This window comes from Phocoena sinus, chromosome 14 (genome assembly GCF_008692025.1).
Source record: "Phocoena sinus isolate mPhoSin1 chromosome 14, mPhoSin1.pri, whole genome shotgun sequence".
Lineage (NCBI taxonomy): Eukaryota > Metazoa > Chordata > Mammalia > Artiodactyla > Phocoenidae > Phocoena > Phocoena sinus.
This window is the reverse complement of record NC_045776.1, coordinates 63,597,595-63,617,411: the sequence shown is the minus strand read 5'-3', so window position 1 is coordinate 63,617,411 and position 19,817 is coordinate 63,597,595. Positions and strand designations below refer to the sequence as shown.

The 19,817-nt window shown below is 57.6% G+C and overlaps 2 protein-coding genes across 3 annotated transcripts in view; one reads left to right on the top strand and one right to left on the bottom strand.

The window, feature by feature from the left end:
* The window catches only part of UBE2L3 (ubiquitin conjugating enzyme E2 L3), a 43,832-nt gene extending 39,861 nt beyond the window's left edge, over positions 1-3,971 (bottom strand). The window contains exon 1 of one of the 2 annotated variants that reach the window (XM_032603226.1): positions 3,892-3,971. In XM_032603226.1, the coding sequence (XP_032459117.1) occupies positions 3,892-3,918 (27 nt within the window). In that variant the 5' untranslated portion in view covers positions 3,919-3,971. The remainder of the gene's footprint in view (positions 1-3,891) is intronic. The other variant, XM_032603227.1, reaches the window with a different exon arrangement.
* Positions 3,972-13,107: 9,136 nt separating this feature from the next.
* LOC116765012 (RIMS-binding protein 3C-like) lies at positions 13,108-18,239 on the top strand. Its single transcript, XM_032654052.1, is given in 8 exon segments — positions 13,108-13,308; positions 13,310-14,194; positions 14,196-14,972; positions 14,974-15,187; positions 15,190-17,033; positions 17,035-17,307; positions 17,309-17,689; positions 17,691-18,239. Coding segments are annotated over 8 exon segments (5,124 nt in total).
* The last annotated feature ends 1,578 nt before the right edge of the window (positions 18,240-19,817 follow it).

Below are 19,817 nucleotides of genomic sequence, written 5' to 3'. Positions count from 1 at the left end.
TGAGGAGGGGCGGGGGTATGGGGTGTGGGGGACCACCAGAGTCCAGGCCCAGGAGGGAGGGCTTTGTGGTTCTGTAAGCTTTAATTCCCAACTTACTGTTGCATCAAAGAAAAGAGAAGTTATCTCTTGAATATTTAGTGATACTTTCCAAGAGTGAGAATACTTTCAAGTGACCTGATGTAATAAAACACTAAATCAACAGCCTCTTAACTTAGAGTTGTAGCAAAATCAGAATAGGTCTAAGTACCCTGAAACAAGTGTTTTTGTTCTCGTGTACACCTCAAGAAAAGGTTCCAATATTGCAATAATGAGCATACTCTCTTTCCCAGGGCCTGTCCCAATTGTCTCTTAAGAGAGAAACATTTACAAAGAGTATCATTAAGGGAGGCCAAAATAGCCCCAACTCACTGCGATGCATGAATTTAGGGTAAAAAATGCTGTGCTTTCCTCGAGTCCCAAAAACCCAGTGGATTCAGAACACGGACACCATCTGTAAAACTCCCCTCACGCACAACACACCCACCAGACACACGCACCGCTCCTTGTGTTCATTACCCAACCTCAGGGAGTACTATACCTGCACTCAAGAGCAAACTAGTTCACTGCTTAGTACAATGAATTCCAAGGAATGAACTATTATTTAGCAACTCCTCCTACTCATTCACATGTGATTATGGGCTGAAAGTACACCAATATGGAACTCTGAGTGAGCAGTATTTAAATAGCATTAACAGGCTGCTACAAATCTCAATTCCTTATCTCAAGAGTTATGCCATAATAACTAATAAAATGTCACTCCTCTTTTAAATCTACAAATTTCCCCACTGAGAAAAGCCCTTCTGGGAAGATACCCAGCTGGAGGGCCCTTCCAGGAGATGTGTGCAATTGAGAGGCTAAAAAGAAATGAACAGACTGCAATCAATTTCCCTCAGCCACACCTACAGGTTTCACTTTCGTAGGTTTCCCCTCCTGACTGAAGCAATGGTTACAACCTGGTGGTTGCCATCAATGCTGAATTAGCTGCTTGCAAATTAAAATGTATTTAATGTTTTATTAACATTGTAATTCCTAAAAAGTGTTCTGAAAAAGGCTAATCCTTCTGGCAATTGCTTTTTAAATTAAAGACTTTATCATATTCACTTTGCCTAAAATAACTTCTCAGCCTGATATATGCAAATCACTCTACTTTTAATAATGTATTTTACACTATCTGCAGATAGTCCATTGTTACAAAGAAATCTTTGACTCCAAGTGTCTCAGAAAATGGTTTTTGAGGAAATTTCCAGTTCTTTAAGATGTAATCCATTTGATTATTCAACATGTTTACTTTTCACCACTGAAAATCCCTTTTATAATCCAGCCCATGTACTGACCAACCTGATTCAATAATTTTTTTTCTAAATTAACCAGGCCTGAACACTGACTCTCAGAGCCAATGATTACCATCTTGTAACGAGCATCCCCTACTAAACTGAAAGAATCTCCAGGCAAGAGTCAGGAATCAACATACTCCTCCCTGCATCCTTGGAATAAGAAAGGAGGCCATGTGATAAGGGGCGTGGAACTTGGGATATGGAGACAGGGAGATGTAGCATCTCATCTCTCCCCAGGATGGTCCGCTAAGCCTCACAACCTTCTCGTTGGTAAAATAAAGATGACAACACACTACCTTTAAGAGTTATTGAAAACATTAAAAAAATTTACCTAAATGATCTAGCACTTAACAAGTACTCAGTTAATGTTACATGTTTTTTCCTAAGCTCTAATTTTTTTGAAACACAAAAATAATTGAAAAACCATAGTAACTCCCCTCTCAGACCCCTGGGAGCCTGGGAGCCCCAAACTGGGTCAACTGGTCTAGACTAAGGGATACCAGGATGAATTAGGTCAAAATCCCTGCCCTTGAGGAACTCAGACCCTGGTAGGAAAGGCAAGTCTAACACAAATCCGATTGTGACAAGTGCTCAAAGAGAAACATAAAGAAAGTGCTGTGGTCACACAAAGGCGGAAACAACTCATTCTGATGGGGGAGGCGAGGCCTCAGAGTAGCTGGCCTCGGAGTTGAACCCAGGACTTCCCTGGCGAGGGAAAGGCGAGGGGAAGGCAGCTTTTCTCAGGGAGAGCAAACAGCGTGTGCAGAGGCCACCTAAGGGCCGGGGGCTCTCGGGTCAGACAGAACTAGTCACATCACAGCTCACTCTCTCCCTAGCTAGAAAACTGGGGCAAGCCAGCGATTCTCCCTGCATTCCATTTTCTCACCTACAAAATGGGAATAATAGGGTCTACTTCACAGGGAGGATTACACACCATCATAAACATGAAGTACGGAGCTGCACAAAGTCAAGGCTAAGGAAAATGGCAGCTACAGTGATTAGGTGCAAGAGTGATGGCAAACCAAGGAGCAGGAGGTGTGGCTGAACAGATTACTTTCCAGCAGTCTAAGGGTCTTACTGCCAGGAAGTTAGGATTAACTTCCGAGGACAATAAAATCACGGAGGTTAGGACAGGAGCATGAAAGGATTAAATATCTGCTTTAGAAAAAGAACTGTGGTGGCCAAGAAGGCGAGTCAGAGAAGGAGAGAACTCAGAAAGGCACCTGAGAGGTGAGGGTATGGATTCAAGTAATCTCAGTAAGATTAGATAAGTCAGGAACTCAAGAAACCTTTAAAGTAAAATCCGAAAGGCATCAAGGATGACTGCCTCTGGGAAGTACAGAGGGAAATAAATGAATAACAGTCTTCCCATCCGGACGACTGTGTGGACGGTGGTGTCACTGACAGAGAAGAGAGAAATCTGGACTCTGCTGACTCTTCTTTTGTGCCCACTTCCAATCCACTCTTATGAAGTTCAATGTCGTGTCTAGTCCTTAGGGAACAAAAGAAAGGAAACGTTCCCAGGGAGGGAGGGCCCGGAGGCTGGGACTCCAAATTCAACGTCTGGCTCTCCGGAGCACTGCTCTGCCCAGGAGGAACCCCAGCCCTTTATCTCCCCCCAGGAAATCAGCTCCTGGGCCCTTTGATTTTCGGCCCGGTGCAGCCCGGCAGCACCACCGGCAGGGCGGCCGACTCGCAAACCTAGGCGAGATCGGCTCTGGGGGACGCCGGCAAACACACTCGAGAAAGGACTGGGCCCGGGTGACATCTGTGCTCCTCACCCGGCGAGCCAGCGAGCAAGAATGCACCCCGCCGCGTTCAAGATACAAAGTAGCAAGTTATTTTTATAAACTTTGGTTGGTTTTGACTCCCACTCCCACCCCTAAAATGGCACTTTGCTCCAGCAGGGCCCGGAGTGCGGATGACGAGGACCGGGCAGGAGGCCCGCGCCGCGGCCGGCCGCCCCCCGCCCTCCACCCTCCCGCTCTCCTGCACCCCGGGGCCGAACTTGCCGCTGTGTGACTCTGCAGTTGCAGCGACAGTCTGCCGGCAGTCGCAGCGACAGTCTGCCGGCCCCCGCACACCCAGATCGCCCGCGGCAGCCCGGCCTAACTTTCGCCCGCCGGCCCCCGCCCCGAGCCCCCCGCCCGCCCGGCCCGGCGGCTTCCAGCCCGGTGCGCTGTGGCCCAGGGCGGGGCAGCTCCGCGGCGCGGGCTCGGCGCTCGGGCCTCCCGCCGGCGTCCGGTGGGCCTCCTGCTGCCTCCGCCGCCTCGCGGAGGGAGCCCGCGGGCCGGGCGGGGCAGCCGGACGGCCGGCGAAGGGCCGGGGCGGCGCGGCCTGGCGCTCCCTCCTGGGCTGCGGCCTAGCGGCCGCCTTAGCTCCCTCACCACACGGCCCTGGGCGGCGGCGCCACGCGAGGCGGGGGGCGGCGGCGGCGCCCCGACGGGTCCGGGCGGCCGCGCGGCCCCGGCCGACGCCACTCCCCGTCCGCCCGCCGGCGCCGGAGAATGGTCTTTACCTTCATCAGCCTCCTGCTGGCCGCCATCTTGGCTCTGGTGCTGCTGCTGGCCCAGAATGCATCGCGGCGGCCGGCGCCGGAGCCCCCGCACTTCCTGGAGCGGGGGAGGGGCGGCGGCGCGGGCGGGCGAGGCGCCTACTGTGTGCGGGCGCGGTGCGGGTACAGCGCCGGCGGCCTGGGAGCGCCGCGGCGCAGGGACCGGCGGGGACCCTGCCTTTGCGGGGCGCCCAGTGCGGTGGCACTGGGAAACACGGCCCGACACACAGTAGGTACACAATGATACTGGCTGCGGGAGATGGGTGAAGGGGCAGGATTATTTCAGGCACCAATCAGCGCCGAGGTGATGGGAAAGTGACTGTGGGAACCTGCTTCTCATGGGGGGGGGGGGGGTCGGGGGGGGCGATCAGGGAGTCTCACTGAGGAAATAGTGTAATTATGGCCAACACCACGAACAGCCCCATTTCACAGGAAACAGAAGCATAGTGGAGGCCAAGGGTTTGCCCAAGGTCATGCAACCCGCAAGGAGCAGAGCCCAATTCTGTTCCAGACGGGGCTGCTGGCTCCACAGCCACCACTGGGACCTGTGAAGGGTGGGGAGGAGCAGCTCTGAGAACGGAAGGGCAAGCGCATGGTCAGATGCATGCGTATAAGGAGAAGACTCTGGTTGGAGAATGGAGGATGAGGTAGGTAGGGGGTAAGAAGGGGAGCAGGGCCATGTACAAGCTGTTTGTGGCCATCCAGGCAAAGAGGTGATGGTGGTTTGGACCTCGGTGGCAGTGCAGGCAAAGTGGAGGGTGCAGCTTCAGATCATTCAGGCCTTGTGAAGGAGTTTTTCTCCATTCTGAGAGCAGTTGGTTTCCCACTAGAAGACAGAGGAAAAGAGCACTGGAGATGGATAGCCTGGAATAGAGCCGGCCTCCCACCCAGAGACCTGAGAGCCCAGGCTTAACACGGGGAGAGAGTGGGGAAGAAACTAGATGATAAGCCTCATGCAATGAGGACCCTGCCTGTCCTTTATCTACCCCCAGGGCTGGCACACAGTGAGTGCTCCTAAACATTTGGCAAATGTGGGACTTCCCTGGCGGTCCAGTGGTTAAGACTCCCCCTCTCCACTACAGAGGGCGCGGGTTCGATCCCTGGTTGGGGAACTAAGATCCGGCATGCTGCACAGCGTGGCCAAAAACAAAAAACAACAAGGGACTTCCCTGGTGGCACAGTGGTTAGGACTCCACGCTCCCAATGCTGGGGACCCGGGTTCGATCCATGGTGAGGGAACTAGATCCCACATGCATGCCACACTAAGGATTCACATGCCACAACTAAGGAGCCCGCATGCTGCAACTAAGACCTGGCACAACCAAATAAATAAAAAAAAAACAACAAGACACATTTGGCAAATGTATGAGGGACTCCATCAGTTACTCCCTAGAGCTGCAGGGGACCTGGAAGCCTGGCCTGGGAAATGACTTTATGGTCCTCCTGTGCACTGGGCCTGGTGCTTAGCGGGCCCAGGTCAATGAAAGAACACAGTTCTATTGGGAACTGCTTCCTCAGAGGGAAGGGGACCCTGCCCTGAAGAAATCCCAAGCCAGCTGAGGAAGTGCAGTGCATACCCTTCACCTTGACCTGCTAAACCAGGAATAGAGGGGTGGGATTGGAAGAGGCCGAGTGCCAAGAACTAACCTTTGCTGCAGCATCTCCTGTATCCTCACCCCCATCGCAAGATGGCTCCCTGGCACCCACTTTGCAAGTGGGCACAGGCCCTGGAAAGCAGAAGGCCATAAACAAGCACACAGTCCCGGTGGGACTTTGGGACCCTTCTCTGGGTCTTAAACCTTCATTGTTCCGCATAGCAGTCCTGGCTTCTGGTCACACCAGCTCCCCTCCACTCAGCCATCCTGTTTATCCAGACCTGACCTTTCTGTGGTACCTCCCCGAGCCTCCCATCAAGAGTGACCTCTTCGGGACTTCCCTGGTGGCGCAGTGGTTAAGAATCCGCCTGTCAGTGCAGGGGACACAGGTTTGAGACCTGATCCAGGAAGATTCCACATGCCGCAGAGCAACTAAGCCCATGTGCCACAACTACTGAAGCCCGGGCGCCTAGAACCTGTGCTCCTCAACAAGAGAAGCCACCACAATGAGAAGCCCATGCACTGTAACAAAGAGTAGCCCCTGCTCACCACAACTAGAGAAAGCCCACACGCAACAATGAAGATCCAATGCAGCCAAAATTATAATTAATTAATTAATTAATTTAAAAAAAAAAAAAAAGAGTGACCTCTTCCTCCTCTCCCTCCTCCTTCTGGGTTCCAGGCCCTTCTGCTCAAACTCACCACCTGCTGCTCCTTTCTCCAGTCAGCACATGTCCTGGGTGCTCACCTCTAGGTTCAGGGAGGAGATACAGGTCCCTGCCCTCAAGGGGCTTGTTACACCCCGGGGAGGCACCAAGGAAAATGACAGAGGTGTGAGGGTTTGTTGAGGCACTCAGGCTCAGACAGGGGCCCTTCAGAGGACAGGGGAGGGGCCAGGAATGGGAGGAGGCATTGCAGCAAGAATGAAGTGCCTCTGGCAAGGCAGGGACTTGGCAACGGTATTCACACTCCATAGGGCTGAAGGGGTGTCCGGCCCTGGGCCGGACATTTACACCCTCCACTGAGCTCATCGGCACCACAGGGCCATGCACTTAGATGTTCTGTCTCACAGGGAGGAAGCTGAGACTCTGAGAGAAGTAGCTTGCCCTACCTCACCCAGCTGGGAAGAGGGCTCCAGGAGTAGACCCGAATGTGGTCCATGTGGTGAGGCTCTGCCTTGACCTCCCTCTGCTGGCCCAAACCCCCGAGTCCCGCATCCCTACCTGCCCACAGCCTGTGCCCTGGCCTCTGCCCACGCTGCCCCCACTGCCCAAGATGCCTTTGTCCTTCCCTCCCCCACTTGTCCCTCTGCAAGTGCCAGTCAGGCCTCAGCACATGACTTGCCACCCTGCTTGGGGAACTTGATGGCGTGCAGTGTGCTGGGTCCTGCTGGTGCTGATTCACAAGCCTTTCTTTGACGCCCCCTACCATCCTCTGTGGTCAGAACTGTTACCAGCCCCATTGAGAGGAAGAAACTGAGGCTCAAGTGGTCAATCAAGCTTTTCTCAGCCCCCTGGCCATCTAAGGGTCCAGTCCAAGTCCGCTCCTGGACTGTGTGGGGTAAAGTAAGGGCTGGGAGACTCAGCCAACCCAAAGGGCTCCCTCTTTCCCTCCTTCCCTGCTATGCCCCCCTACTCTCCCTCCTTCCTTCCTCCCTTCCTTCACAAACCCCATTGGAGGATTTCTGTTTAGTGAATGAAGAAATTAACATGGCACCTGCCCCCCACTCTCTGCCCAGACCAGACTGGGTGCTCAGCCAGACTGGGTGCCCTTTGATGAAGGAAAGACCGTCCCCTGACCTAGAGCAATGGCCAAATAACTGGACCAAAGGTCTTGCCACTAGTGTCAGTGGGAGATGGACAAGGCCTCGAGCTTCAGGCTATGGAGAGAGAAGGGTGGTCGGAATAGGCCCAGAGCGGAGAGGAATGCAGATGAAGAAGACGGAGGATGGCTCTGTCCTGGCAACAGCGGGCAGCTGCAAGTCAAGACGCTGCTGGCAGCCCCGCGGGGTCCTCAGGAGGCAGCAGCTTGGGGATTACGATGGCACCCGGGTGGCCAGAGCCCATGGACAAGTTCTGACGGCACCAGTTCAGAGCCCAGACTTGAGTCGCATGGGCCAAGGCAGTTTCCTCCTCTGAAGAGGACAGTGCCAGCCACCCCAACTGTGGTGGGACCTCAGGCGTCAGGCCTGTTATGTGCGGGGGGGGGGGGCGGGCTGGCCACCCACGGGGACACATGTGTGGGGAGTGAGGCTGAGGCTGCCAGGTGAGAGGCCAGCCCAGCAGGCCAGAGAGCCCCAGCTGGAGAGCTGGAAGCTAGCACACGCTGTCCCTGCCTGCCCAGGAGGGCGTGGACTGGCCAGAGCAGGCAGCAGGGCCCAGGAGTGGAGGCAGAGAATATATCCATCCAGGAAGGGCTTGTGCTGGGGGTGCCAGGCCTCCCACAACCTGGAGCAGGAAGCTCTGGGTGGGCTGCGACTGAGTGACCCTTCCCTTCTGAGCCCCAGTCCCTCCTCAGGCACACAAGGACCATGACAGACTGAGAGGGGCCGGGAGCTTGGCAGGTCTCTCTGCCTGAGATCCAGTCTCAGCTCTGGGCAGCCCTTGCTCTCCTGCCTCAGCTCAGCTGGGGTCTTCTCCCCGTTAGCACCACCCTCAGCCCCTAGCACTGGTCCACACTCCGAGTTCACTACGTCCCTTTGCCATATTTGTGTTTAATGCCTGTGTCTGCCCTTGGACTGTAAACTCCACGAGGACGGAGGCCACACCTGGTCAGCCTGCCTCTGTCTTTAGTCGCGTATTCACTGAGCGTGGACCATGTACGGGCCACTGTTCTAGACACTGAGGAGGTATCAGAGAACAGACAGAAAACACATTGATGACTCACACATAAGAGAAGTGGGCTGGAAAGCTGGGGCTATTGTGGCCACAGAGGTTGGGGGCTTAAAACTCTCCAGGGGGCTCTCAGGATGGAGCCCAGGGCCCTCACCAAGGCCTCAAGCTCTGCAAAACGCGGGGCGTGGGTGGCAAAGGAGGGATGCGGATCAGCATCCCAGGACTCCACATGACCCAGAGGTCACACATGGAGCACAGGGCTGGTGATGTGGAGCAAAGCCAGACGTGAGGGGCACGTGCCCCCTCTCAGGATCAGTGGAATCATGGGGTGTTGGGGCAGTGGTGTCTGTGCCCATAATAGACAGGAGGGTCTCTGACCCAGAGGTTCTCAAACTTGTTGCCAGCAGCACACCTTTTTTTTTTTTTTTGGCTGCGCCATGAGGCTCGTGGGATCTTAGTTCTCCGACCGGGGCTCAAATGCGTGCCCCCTGCAGTGGCAGCACTGCTGAGTCCTAACCACTGGAACGCCAGGGAATTCCCAGCATACCTCTTTAAACGCTATTAAAAAACACTATTCAACCAAAGTCCTCCTTAGAACCTGATAAATGACACGAATTAGTGGCCGTGTCCTGTAGGGGCAGTGTCTCCCCTTCAGCTCTGGCATATCCTTCCCACCCCTACAGTATCTTCCAGGAGCCCCGGACCCTAAAGGAGCCCAGTTTGAAAACTACCCATATAATCTATCCCATTCATGTTTTAGGGAAGAAAGCTGAGACCAGAGAAAGCAGTCAAGTTCCCCGAGCTCAGAGTCCATGGGGGTGGCAGGCAGGTCACTGGACAATCAGTGCACAACGTGACAAGTGTGGGATGGCAGGAGCCGGGTACCAGGGTAGCACAGTTTGCTCACGCACTCATCCACATTCCAGAATGCCTCCGATGGGCCTTTGATGGCACTGTGGGGCTCCCAGGGACTCAGGCTGGGGTCCACCTCCTCTGTTGCAGTCTGCCCTCCTGCCCTGACTGTTGGCAGCCCTGCTTGGGGCTGCAGCAGGACGTCCAGGCTGTGGTGCCCCACCCAGTGCCCTGAGGGGACCGTCCAGCTTTGCCACAGCTGCCCACGTGCCCTGGCAAGCCATCTGCTCCCGCTGAGCCTCGGGGCCTTGGCCTCTGTCAAACAGAGCAGTGCTGAGGGTCCCGTGAAGACATGCTCCCCGTGGCTCCACGACCACCTGGACTGTCCCTGTGTCTAACCTCCCCCCTCCCTCCCATCCACCTCTCCTCTCACAGAGAACATCTGGAACCAAAATTCCCTGTGTTCTTGCCACTTGCCACTGCCCAGTGGCATCTCCTATGGCACATCAGGGTTCAAGAGAACCTAGTTTGAAAAACTTGAGTATTAGGAGTTCCCTGGAGGCTTAGTGGTTAGGACTCCATGCTTTCACTGCCCAGGGCCTGGCTTCAATCCCTGGTCAGGAAACTGAGATCCCACAAGCCTCACAGCGTGGCCCCAAAAAAGAAAACAAAACAAAAAACAACAACAACAAAAAAGAAAAACATGAGTACAACAAAAAGGGTGGAGCCCATAGAGCCAAGTGCTGAATGAACACAGAAAGTGCTTCTCTGAGCCTCGGTTTTCCCACCTGCGAGATGGGTTCAAGGTCATCTACCTGCCTACCTGGAGAAAGTACTGTGTAAGTGAGAGGGCTGTGTGTCTGTCCTGCCCCAGGAGCAACCCAGGAAGGTCAGTCACAGAAGAGAGGCTAGGGGGGAGGTGGGAAATTCACTCCGAGTGTCCGGTGGGTGGCTCGTGGTTAGACAGCCATCCTCAGAGCAGCAGAGCCCAAGCTGTGAGAGGGCCCAGGTGCCACCGGGCCAGGTTGGCACCATACCCTGAGAAGCAGAGGTGTTGCTAATGGGATCACAGCATTAAAGACTGGATGCAAATGGCCGGGTACCAGATGTCCATCCGCATTTCCCAGGAGCTATGTGGTACCACAGCAGGAAGGGCAGGGAAGAGCCGGACTTAAGTAGGGGTCCCAAGCTCCCAACCACACAGGTGGCCAGGCTAAGGGAAGCTCTGTGTGTGTGTGTGTGTGTGTGTGTGTGTGTGTGTGCGCGTGCGCGCACGTTCCACAGCTTACGATCCTGCCAACACCTCTCCTGAGAACTGAGCCTCACTCCCGGCCAGCCTGATGCCTCTGCCCAAGGCCCCAGTGGGCAGCCTTGAGCCTGGGGTCCTCACCCTTGCTGCCCAGGGCCAGGCAGGCAGGCAGGGCGTGAAGGGCACATCCTCACCTGGCCACCTGGCCTGTCTACCTCCCCCATTCAGGTACCACCTTTCTGGGGAGGGACTTTCTTACCCCTCCCCTGAGCCCACTCTGGGCAGAGACGCACGTGTGTATTAGATATATCCCTGCTCCAAAAGGAGAGGCACCGTGTGGTGTGATCTGAGCTGCAGAGCCCTGGGTCGCCCCAGCCCAGCCTGGAGAGTCAGGGAAGGCTTCCTGGAGGAGGAACTGCTAAGCAGAGGCCAAAGGATAAGATAAGGTTAGTAATAAGTGAGTGGACAAAACCAGGGTTGTGTGGAACCCACTAATCAGCCTGTGACCTTGAGCAGAACTCTTAACCCACTGCAGCTTGGGACTTCTCATCTGTGAAATGGGTGGTTTGAATACTGTATAGCAGGGAATTCTCTGGTGGTACAGTGGCTAGGACGCCACACTTTCACTGCCGAGGGCGCAGGTTCAATCCCTGATTGGGGAACTAAGATCCTGCAAGCCTCATGGTGGTATGGCAAATAAATAAATAAATAAATACCGAATGGCAAGCGTTAGCATGGAGCATGGCACATGTTACCTTTGTGTCGGGCCAGTTTGGCATCCCAGCAGGGGAAACAACGCATGCAAAGGCCCAGAGGCCTTCGAGCCAGGGGAATTCTTCAGACTCCTGGAAGAAGCTTGTGAAGGTCCAGGCCAAGCCCTAGATGGGGAGATAGGAACTTGCACAGACCTCAGTGCAGCACCTACTATACACCCAGCGCTCGGCCAACAGAGCCCTGGTGTGCCTCCAACCCTGGGAGGCTGGTGCTACCAATATACACATTGTGAGGAGGCTGAGAGGTGAAGTCATCAGTGGTCCCTCAGCCAAAAAGTGGCAAAGCCTGGATGGATGCCCCGGACTCTGAGGCTTCCCACCTGCCCTGAGGTATATGGAGTGAGTCCCAGGGAACTCAGAGGGTACCTGGGCTGCCTCCACCATGGAGGCCCTGCCTGACTTCAGCCAAATTCCCACCTTGCAGACCTCAGTTTCCTTAGCTGTGAAAGAGGGACTAGAATTAAAATCAGTGAGCTGCTAGAGAGCCTTGCTCTGGGCACTGTATACTCTTACCTCCTTGAAACCTCACAGAGGAAATGGATGCTCAGAGAGGTCAGGAAACTCTGGGAGGTCACACAGCAAGGGAGGGAGCTGCATTATTAGCCCATTTTACAGAAGAGAACATGGGAGCAGCTCGAAAAGCTTAAGGACTATTTGCTTCCAAAGTCCCACCAGCCCTAAGCATCCGATACACTGCCCCTTGGAAAGCCATGGAAAGTTCTCTGGCCTTGCTGTATCCAGGGAGGTGGTGTGGGGACCCAGCAGGGCCCATACAGGCCTTTGGCTTTACTTTTTGGGAAAGCAGGTAGCCCCAGGCACTCCTGAGCCTGACCAAAGGGCAGGTTGGGCCCTCATGGTGGCCCCATCCTTCACCTCCCTCCCTGCCTCTCCAACTGGCCGTCCCAGTCTCCGGGTTCCACTTGACCCTCTTATCCTTCTGCAGATATGAAATGTAGAGCTCCCCACTGAGAGAAAGACTGGGTAGGGGTCCTCCCACCTGCGACCCTGAGATTGACCAGATGGCATCAGAGTGCCCATGGAATCTGGAGGTATAATTTTGCAGGTCTGAATTCCAACTTAGCTACTTCTGGGCCATGTGACTGTGGGTAGGCCCTTATCTCTCTGAGCGTCCTTGCGGGAGGATTGTGAAAATGAACCAAGAAATCACAGGCTAGGGCTATGGTCCTCGAAGGAACACTTGTCCCCTGTCTTGGCTGGCACCATGCCCAGGTCATGGACTTGAGACTTCTCTGTAAAATGGGTATAGGAGGTTTAAACAGATAATGCACGCAAGTCCTTGGAAGGGGTCCTTGGATGGGTAGGCACAGTGGAGATGCAGGAGCCAGATGCCCCCTCCTCTGGGTGAGCCCAGGGCACACCCCCAAGTTTGGGCATTTCCTGTTGCAGTTTCCAGCCACCACACCACCTGAATCCATTGGTGATCTTGAGCCAAACACTGAGCCCCCTTTCTCTGTGCCCAGAGAAGCAGCTCAGGCTTCCCACGGGTTCCTTGGCCTGAAAGGGATTGTCCAGTGCCTGGAAGAGGGCCGGGGTGGGTCGTAAAGGGATATGGTGCCAGGATCAGGGAGAGGCCTGGGGCCAGCGAGACTCGTGGGCATCCTGGGAAGGACAGGGGCTGTGTCTAGCCTGGGTGTCTAGAGCCCAGCGCCAACATAGGCAGCCGGGAGAGGAGCACGGGCTAGCCGCACCCACTGCAGAGGTGGGAGAACGCGCCCAGAGGCGGAAGGGGCGCGCGGGAACCCTCAGGGAGCCCGGAAGGGGCGCGCGGCACAGTTGGCCGCGGCCAGGGCAGCGGCCGTTGGCGAGCGGCGGCCTGGGCCAAGCGAGGTCAGGCGTCTTGCCCGGCCGCGACCACCATGACCAAGGACTCGCCCAGCCCTTCTGGCGGCGGCCGCGTGACACCCAAGAAGCCGGCTACTCCGGGCCCGGCGGCGGCGGCGGCGGCGGCGCTGGAGGAGCAGAGGCGTGAGCTGGAGAAGCTGCGGGCCGAGCTGGAGGCGGAGCGGGCGCGCGGGCGGGAGGAGCGGCGGCGCTTCGCTGCCCAAGCGCGGCAGGCAGCGGGAGGAGGCCGAGCAGGAACGGCAACAGCTGGTTGATCACCTGCGCTCCAAGTGGGAGGCGCAGCGCAGCCGGGAGCTGCGGCAGCTGCAGGAGGAGGTACTGCGGGAGCGCGAAGCCGAGATCCGGCAGCTGCTGCGCTGGAAGGAGGCCGAGATGCGACAGCTGCAGCAGCTGCTGCACCGCGAGCGCGATGGCGTGGTGCGCGAGGCCCGGGAGCTGCAGCGCCAGCTGGCAGAGGAGCTGATGAACCGCGGCTACTGCGGCCGTGCGGGGGCGCCCGAAGAGGCCGCAGCGCAGTGCCGCTGTCGCCTTCAGGAAGTGCTGGCGCAGCTCCGCTGGGAAACGGACGGAGAGCAGGCCTCGCGCATCCGCCACCTGCAGGCGGCACTCGACGTGGAGCGGCAGCTCTTCCTCAAGTACATTCTGGAACACTTCCGCTGGCACCCCTCCTTGTCCGGCACCCCCGACCCCCAGACCGCGCATTCTTCAGAAGAGCCACCCCCTGAGGCCGCCGCCAAGTCCTCATGTCGACTAGAACCCCTTGACGGCCTGAGCGCGGGCGCCCGCGCGCGCTCCCGCTCCCTCGACCGGGTGCCCGCGGCGTGCTCCAACTCCCCGGACAGCGTGCTCCCCGCGCGCGCCAGCTCCCTCGATTCCTTGGCACCAGCGCGTTCCCTCTCGCTCGACAGCACCCTGAGTCACCCCAAGGCCCCCGAATCCTCCTCTCCAGACGCCTCCATCCCGGGGTCCCTGAGTCCCCCGCCGCCAGTACCGGAGCGCAGGAGACCTAGCGACCCGCGAGGAGGGGAAGAGTCCGGGAGTCAGCCCTGCGAAGCCCTGAACCCCCTGCCGCCGGGCCCGGACTACAGCGAGCTGCTGAAGCAGAAACTTGGAGCTGTCCGAGGCGCTGCAGGTCCTGGCGCGCCGCTGCTCCGGCCTGCGCGAAGAGAACCTGCAGCTGCGGCGCGCGGGCTTCTCCGACAAGGCGGACAAGAAGGTGAAGCGGGTCAAGGTGAAGCACGCCGAGCTGACCGGCCTCGCGCGGCGCCTGGAGGACCGGGCCCGCAAGCTGCAGGAGACCAACCAGCGTGCTGTGAGCGCGCCTGTGCCCGGCGAGAGCCGCGCGGGCCTGGAGCTGTGCCAGGCCTTCGCCCGCCAGCGTGCGCGGGACTTGTCGGAGCAGGCTAGCGTGCTGCTGGACAAGGACAAGCAGATCGAAGAGCTGCGGCAGGAGTGCCACCTACTGCAGGCGCGCATCGCCTCGGGCCTCAGCAGCGCCCCGCTCGCTGCGGGGGGCGCCGCCTGCGCCCAGTGGCTCAACGTCAGCGACCTGGACCGGCTGCAACGCGAGTCCCAGCGGGAGGTGCTGCGCCTGCAGAGGCAGTTGACCCTGCAGCAGGCCACCAGCAGCGCCCGGGCGGAGGCGGGCGGCCAGAGCGCACCATGCGAGGAGGCGCGGAGCCAAGTACAGGCACTGGAGCGCGAGCTGAGCGCGCAGCGGCGAGAGTGCGCGGAGCTGGGCGCGCAGGCGGCGGCGGCGCGGCGACGCGGCGAGAAGGCCGAGGCGAGGCTGCAGGCGGCGCTCCGCGAAGGCGCCTGGCTGGCGAAGGAGAACGCGCGGCTGCAGGCCCAGGCCGACTGGACGGGAAAGGTGGCGGCCCGAGAACAAAGACGTGCGCGGGCAGCTGGGCCTCGCGTGCCGGGAGCGCAACGCCGCCGGCTTGCTGGCGGGGCAGCTGTTGCAGCAGGCGGCACGAGGGCAGGACAGGCAGCAACAGCTGCTGCACGACCAGCAGAAGGCCCTGTGTGATCTCCAGACGGCCTGGGAGGAGATGCGGGCACTGCAGTGTCAGCCTGGTCACCCTCCCAGGAACCCCGCGAGGCCCCGCCAGCCCCGGAGTCCCAAGTGAGAAGCAGTGGAAGAACCAAGTTGCAGCTAGGGCCTGAGGACCAAGCATTGTCTCAGCCTAGCAGAGCCAAACAGGAGAAGGAAGACTCCCTGCTGGAGATCCCAGTTGCCCTCGGGGAGGCAACCAGTGCCCCCAAAGTGCCAGACAGAGTCCCAATCAGCCGACCTCTGGACTCCAGGTCCCAGGCCAAGAAAACCAGCTCCCAGTCAAACTCCTCCTCTGAGGTGGAGTCCATGTGGGCCCCTGTGCCATCCTGCCCTACTCTGGACGTGGACACAGCCAGCGAGGTGGAGGATCTGGAGCCCTATAGCGTGTCCTCAACCCTGGAAGTGGGGGGTTCGGAGGCCCCCACCACGCCCAAGCTCAAGATCTTTCTGGCTCGGTATAGCTACAACCCATTTGAAGGGCCCAACAAGCACCCCGAGAGCGAACTGCTGCTCACTGCTGGGGATTACGTGTATGTCTTTGGGGACATGGATGAGGACGGCTTCTACAAAGGGGAGCTTGAGGACGGCCGGCAGGGGCTGGTGCAGTCCAACCTGGTGGAGCAGATTTCAGATAGTGACATCCTGGGCTGCCTGCCCCATGAGTTCCCTGACCTTGGCCCCACTCGACTCCAGGCTGGGCAGGGCAAAGCTTCGAAGGAAGACACTGGTCACAGCTTAGTACCTGGGAAAGCCCAGGGGACAGTGGACAGGGGGCCACACGCGACAACGGTGAGGGTGGGCTCCAAGACCGAAGTGGCAATAGAAATCTCAGATGCCAAGATGGAAGGTGGCCGGCTGGGCTCTCAGCAGAGCATGGGCAAGTGGGGTTTCTCCAGACCTCTTCTGGGGACCAACAGTGTCTTTTGTGTGGCCCCTACGCAACTTTACCTGAAGAGTGTTGCAGCCACGTCGGCCGAGATCACCTGGGTTGGCAGCAGCCACCCCCACATGGTGTACCTGGATGACCTGGAGTGTGCCCTGACCCTAGCAGGCGTGAGCTGCTACACCTTCCACCACCTGCATCCCGGCACGAGGTACCAGGTGAGGGTGGAGGTGCACCCACCGTGGGACTCGCTGCCGGAGCTCTGGGAAACAATGTCCTCAACCATCACCTTCAACACACCCTTGGCGGGCCCCCCTGACCCTCCACTGGACGTGCTGGTGGAGCGCCATGCCTCACCGGGCCTCCTGGTGGTCAGCTGGCTCCCCGTGACCATCGACTCAGCTGGGTCCTCCAACGGAGTCCAGGTCACCGGCTATGCTGTGTATGCCGATGGACTCAAGGTGGCAGAGGTGGCCGATGCCACCGCCGGGAGCATCCTGTTGGAATTTTCCCAGCTCCAGCTGCCACCGATGTGCCAGAATATCTCGGTGAGAACCATGTCGTTCTGTGGAGAATCCGTGGATTCGGTGCCGGCTCAGATCCCTCGCAACTGCGTCACCTGTCTCCGATTGCCAGAGATGTCTCCCTTTAGCTGCACCTGTGGGGACCCGTCCACTGGCAGAATGACCTTCCCCATCTGCCCTCAGAGGCTGGTGCTGACTCCCCCGAGGGCCAAGGCCAGTCCCCACAGCCCCGGAAGCTGCGGGGAGCCCCAGGCCAAGTTTCTAGAAGCATTCCCTGAAGAACCCCCAAGGAGGCAGTCCCTGAAGCCCAGACTGAGTTCAGACGGAGAATTTCCAAGTGCAGGGTCAGACAGCCAAGCCCAGAGGCCCACAGAGGCCCGGGAGCTCTCCAGAAAGGACCAGCTCTTCCAGAAGAGTCCCCGGAGCCACAGGCCACCTCTGCCCCGGGGCCAGTCTCGGGGGGAAGAGAACCAGTACCCGGCACGTGGGCACCAGCCAAAGCCCTGCTGCAGGAGTCATCTGTCGGTCCCCTGAGTGTGGACCCAGGAAAGAGCCGTGTCAGGAGAAGGCTGCCCTTGAGAAGGTCCTCAGACAAAAGCAAAATGCCCCAGCATTCACCCCTCCCCAGCTGGGCACCAGCCAGCGATACGTGTCTGACTTCTGTGACATTCTGCAGGAGGAGGCAGGGCGCTTCGGTCTATGGGGCAGAGAGGGGCGAGAGCAGAGGAAGGAGCTCAGGAGACAGAGCAGGGCCAGGTCAGGCTCTGGGGGGCAAGAGAGAGGGCTGGTTCCAGGAGCCCAGCTTGGCGCTGTGTCCCGCTCCATCCAGCAGGGTCATCAGGATGTCCAGGGTTGGCGACCCATCGCTGGGAATGAGGGTAGACCCTCCAGCCAAGCTCTTTGTGGCCCTCTCTGATTACATCCCCCTGGTGATGTCTGCCACCCCCGAGGCTGCAGAGGAGGAGCTGACCTTCTGGAAAGGGCAGTTGCTGAGAGTGTGGGGCTCTCAGGACACCCACGGCTTCTATCGTGGCGAACATGATGGGCAAGTGGGCGACGTCCCCAGGCACCTGGTGGACAAGGTGGACACGGGCACGGAGTGGACTGGTGGGAGGTGGCATTTGCTGGGGCAAAGGGTACCTGCCCTCCATGGCCCACCTCGATGACTTTGGGGGGCTTGGAGGCCCCCAGGGCTCCTTCCCCCTGCCGCAGGGGAGCCCCAGAAGGCCTTCACTGTGGACTCCAAAGACCATGGTGGCGGCTCTGGACTATGACCCCAGGGATGGGCCGGCAGGGGGCCTGGTGAAGGGCAAGATGTCACTGAGGGTGGGGGATGTGGTCACTGTCTATGGGCCTGCGGATGACAAGGGATTCTACTACGGGGAGTCGGGTGGCCACAGAAGCCTGGTCTCAGTCCACCTGCTGGATCACATGTCCCTGCAGGGAGAGCGAGTGCAGCTCCCCGCTGGGGTGGTGGCCTCTAGCCACCTGCGCCCCACATGCGGACCCCACCACCAAGCCCTCCTCACTTTGTGCACAGCGCCTGCTCCATGCACCAATGCTCGGAACACTCGGCCATCCCAGTCCTCCTGGCCTCGAGGGCAGCAGGGCTTAGGTCTGAATGGACCTGTTTCCAGAAGAAAAGCAGAGCAAGTAGCCCCTGAGAGGCTGACAGGCTGGTAACCAGCAGGTTTTGGGAGAAGTGCCTTTTTCTGCTCCATCATCAGTATGCGTTTTCTTTAGGAGTTTAGCCTTACTCACCCATTGCCTTGTATGAAAGTCTCAAGAAAAGCCTGCCTCTTAAATAAAAAAAAAAAAAAAAGCCATCAGAATGTTATTTTTTCTATCTTTTGTTCAACTCCTCATTAAAATGTTCATAGAAAAAAGAAAAAGGATGTTTTAGAAGTGAAAGCACAACCAAGGAACCAAGCCCGCCTCTCCTCCCTCTCTGCAGACATGTTTCCCTGGCTGGGGGGGTGGGGGGGGAGGGTGCGAACCCTTTAGGGAGGCTCAGGTCAGCGTCGGCTGGCAGGGCTGCGGAGGGTCCAACGAAGAGCCAGGGCTGAGAAGCAGGGCCCCACAAGGTGTCCCTGCAGGCGGACTGGGGTCAGCCCTTTGTGGAGGGTGGGGTCAGCGCATCCCAGCTGGGGGTCCCCCTCTGTATCTTTCCCTAGCGCTTCTCACTTCTGAGGGCCTCCCTGGGAGGGCGTGTCCACATTCACCCCATTTACAGAAGAGTCACTGAGACTCAGAGGGTCCCCTTGTCTCAGGTCACAGGGCTGCCATGCTGCTTCCTCCCATGGTCCTCTGGGGGCTCCCACTCCAGAAGGTGGGGACCGAGGGTGGTCTTCATTCTTCTCTGCTTCTATTTGATGCTCCACCTTTCCCCATGTCCCCACTGCTATCAGAGAAAGGGCACCACCTTCCCTGGGGGCAAGGGGAACTGATTGGAAGCATCCGGCCAGAAGGATTGGAGCTAAGGGCAGGTTCTCTGGGGAGTTGGTGAATCGGGTCCAGAAGTTTCCACTGTGCTGCCCCCTGGGCTGAGGTGGGAACAAGGAGGGGCAGGCCCAGGGGATGCCTCAACCCAACCTGCCTTATCCTCAGAGAACACAGGAACCAGCGTGGAGGCCATGTGGTGCATGCACATACTCACCACTTGTGAGCAGAAGCTTCAGGTCTCAGCCTGGAAGGAAACTGTCCGCTGAGGGCCACGACCACCCCCTCTCCCGCACAACCACCTGGCTTTCCAGTGAGAAGGCTGGCACAGAGTCTCCTCGGCTGGCTGGAGGGGCAACCCAGACCGGGTCACAATTTCTTTTTTTTTTTTAATTTGGATGAAATATACATACCATCAAATTTACCATCTCAACCATTTTTAAGTGTACGGTTCCGTAGTGCTAAGTACATTCTCAGTGTTGTGCAACCCATCTCCAGAATGTCTTTTCATCTTGCAAAACTGAAACTCTACACCCATTACACGATAGCTTCCCACCCCCTCCCTCAGCCCCTGGTAACCTCTAATCTACTTTCTGTCTGTACGAATTTGACTACTCCAGGGAGGTCACGTAAGTGGACTTGCACAGTAAATTGTCTTTTGGTGTCTGACTTATTTCACTGAGCATAATGTCCTCAAGTTTCATCCATGTTGTAGCAGGTGTCACAGTTTTGTTCCTTCTTAAGGCTGAATCATATTCCATTGTATAGATGGACCACATTTTGTTTATCCATTCATACATCGGGGTTGCTTCCACTTTTTTG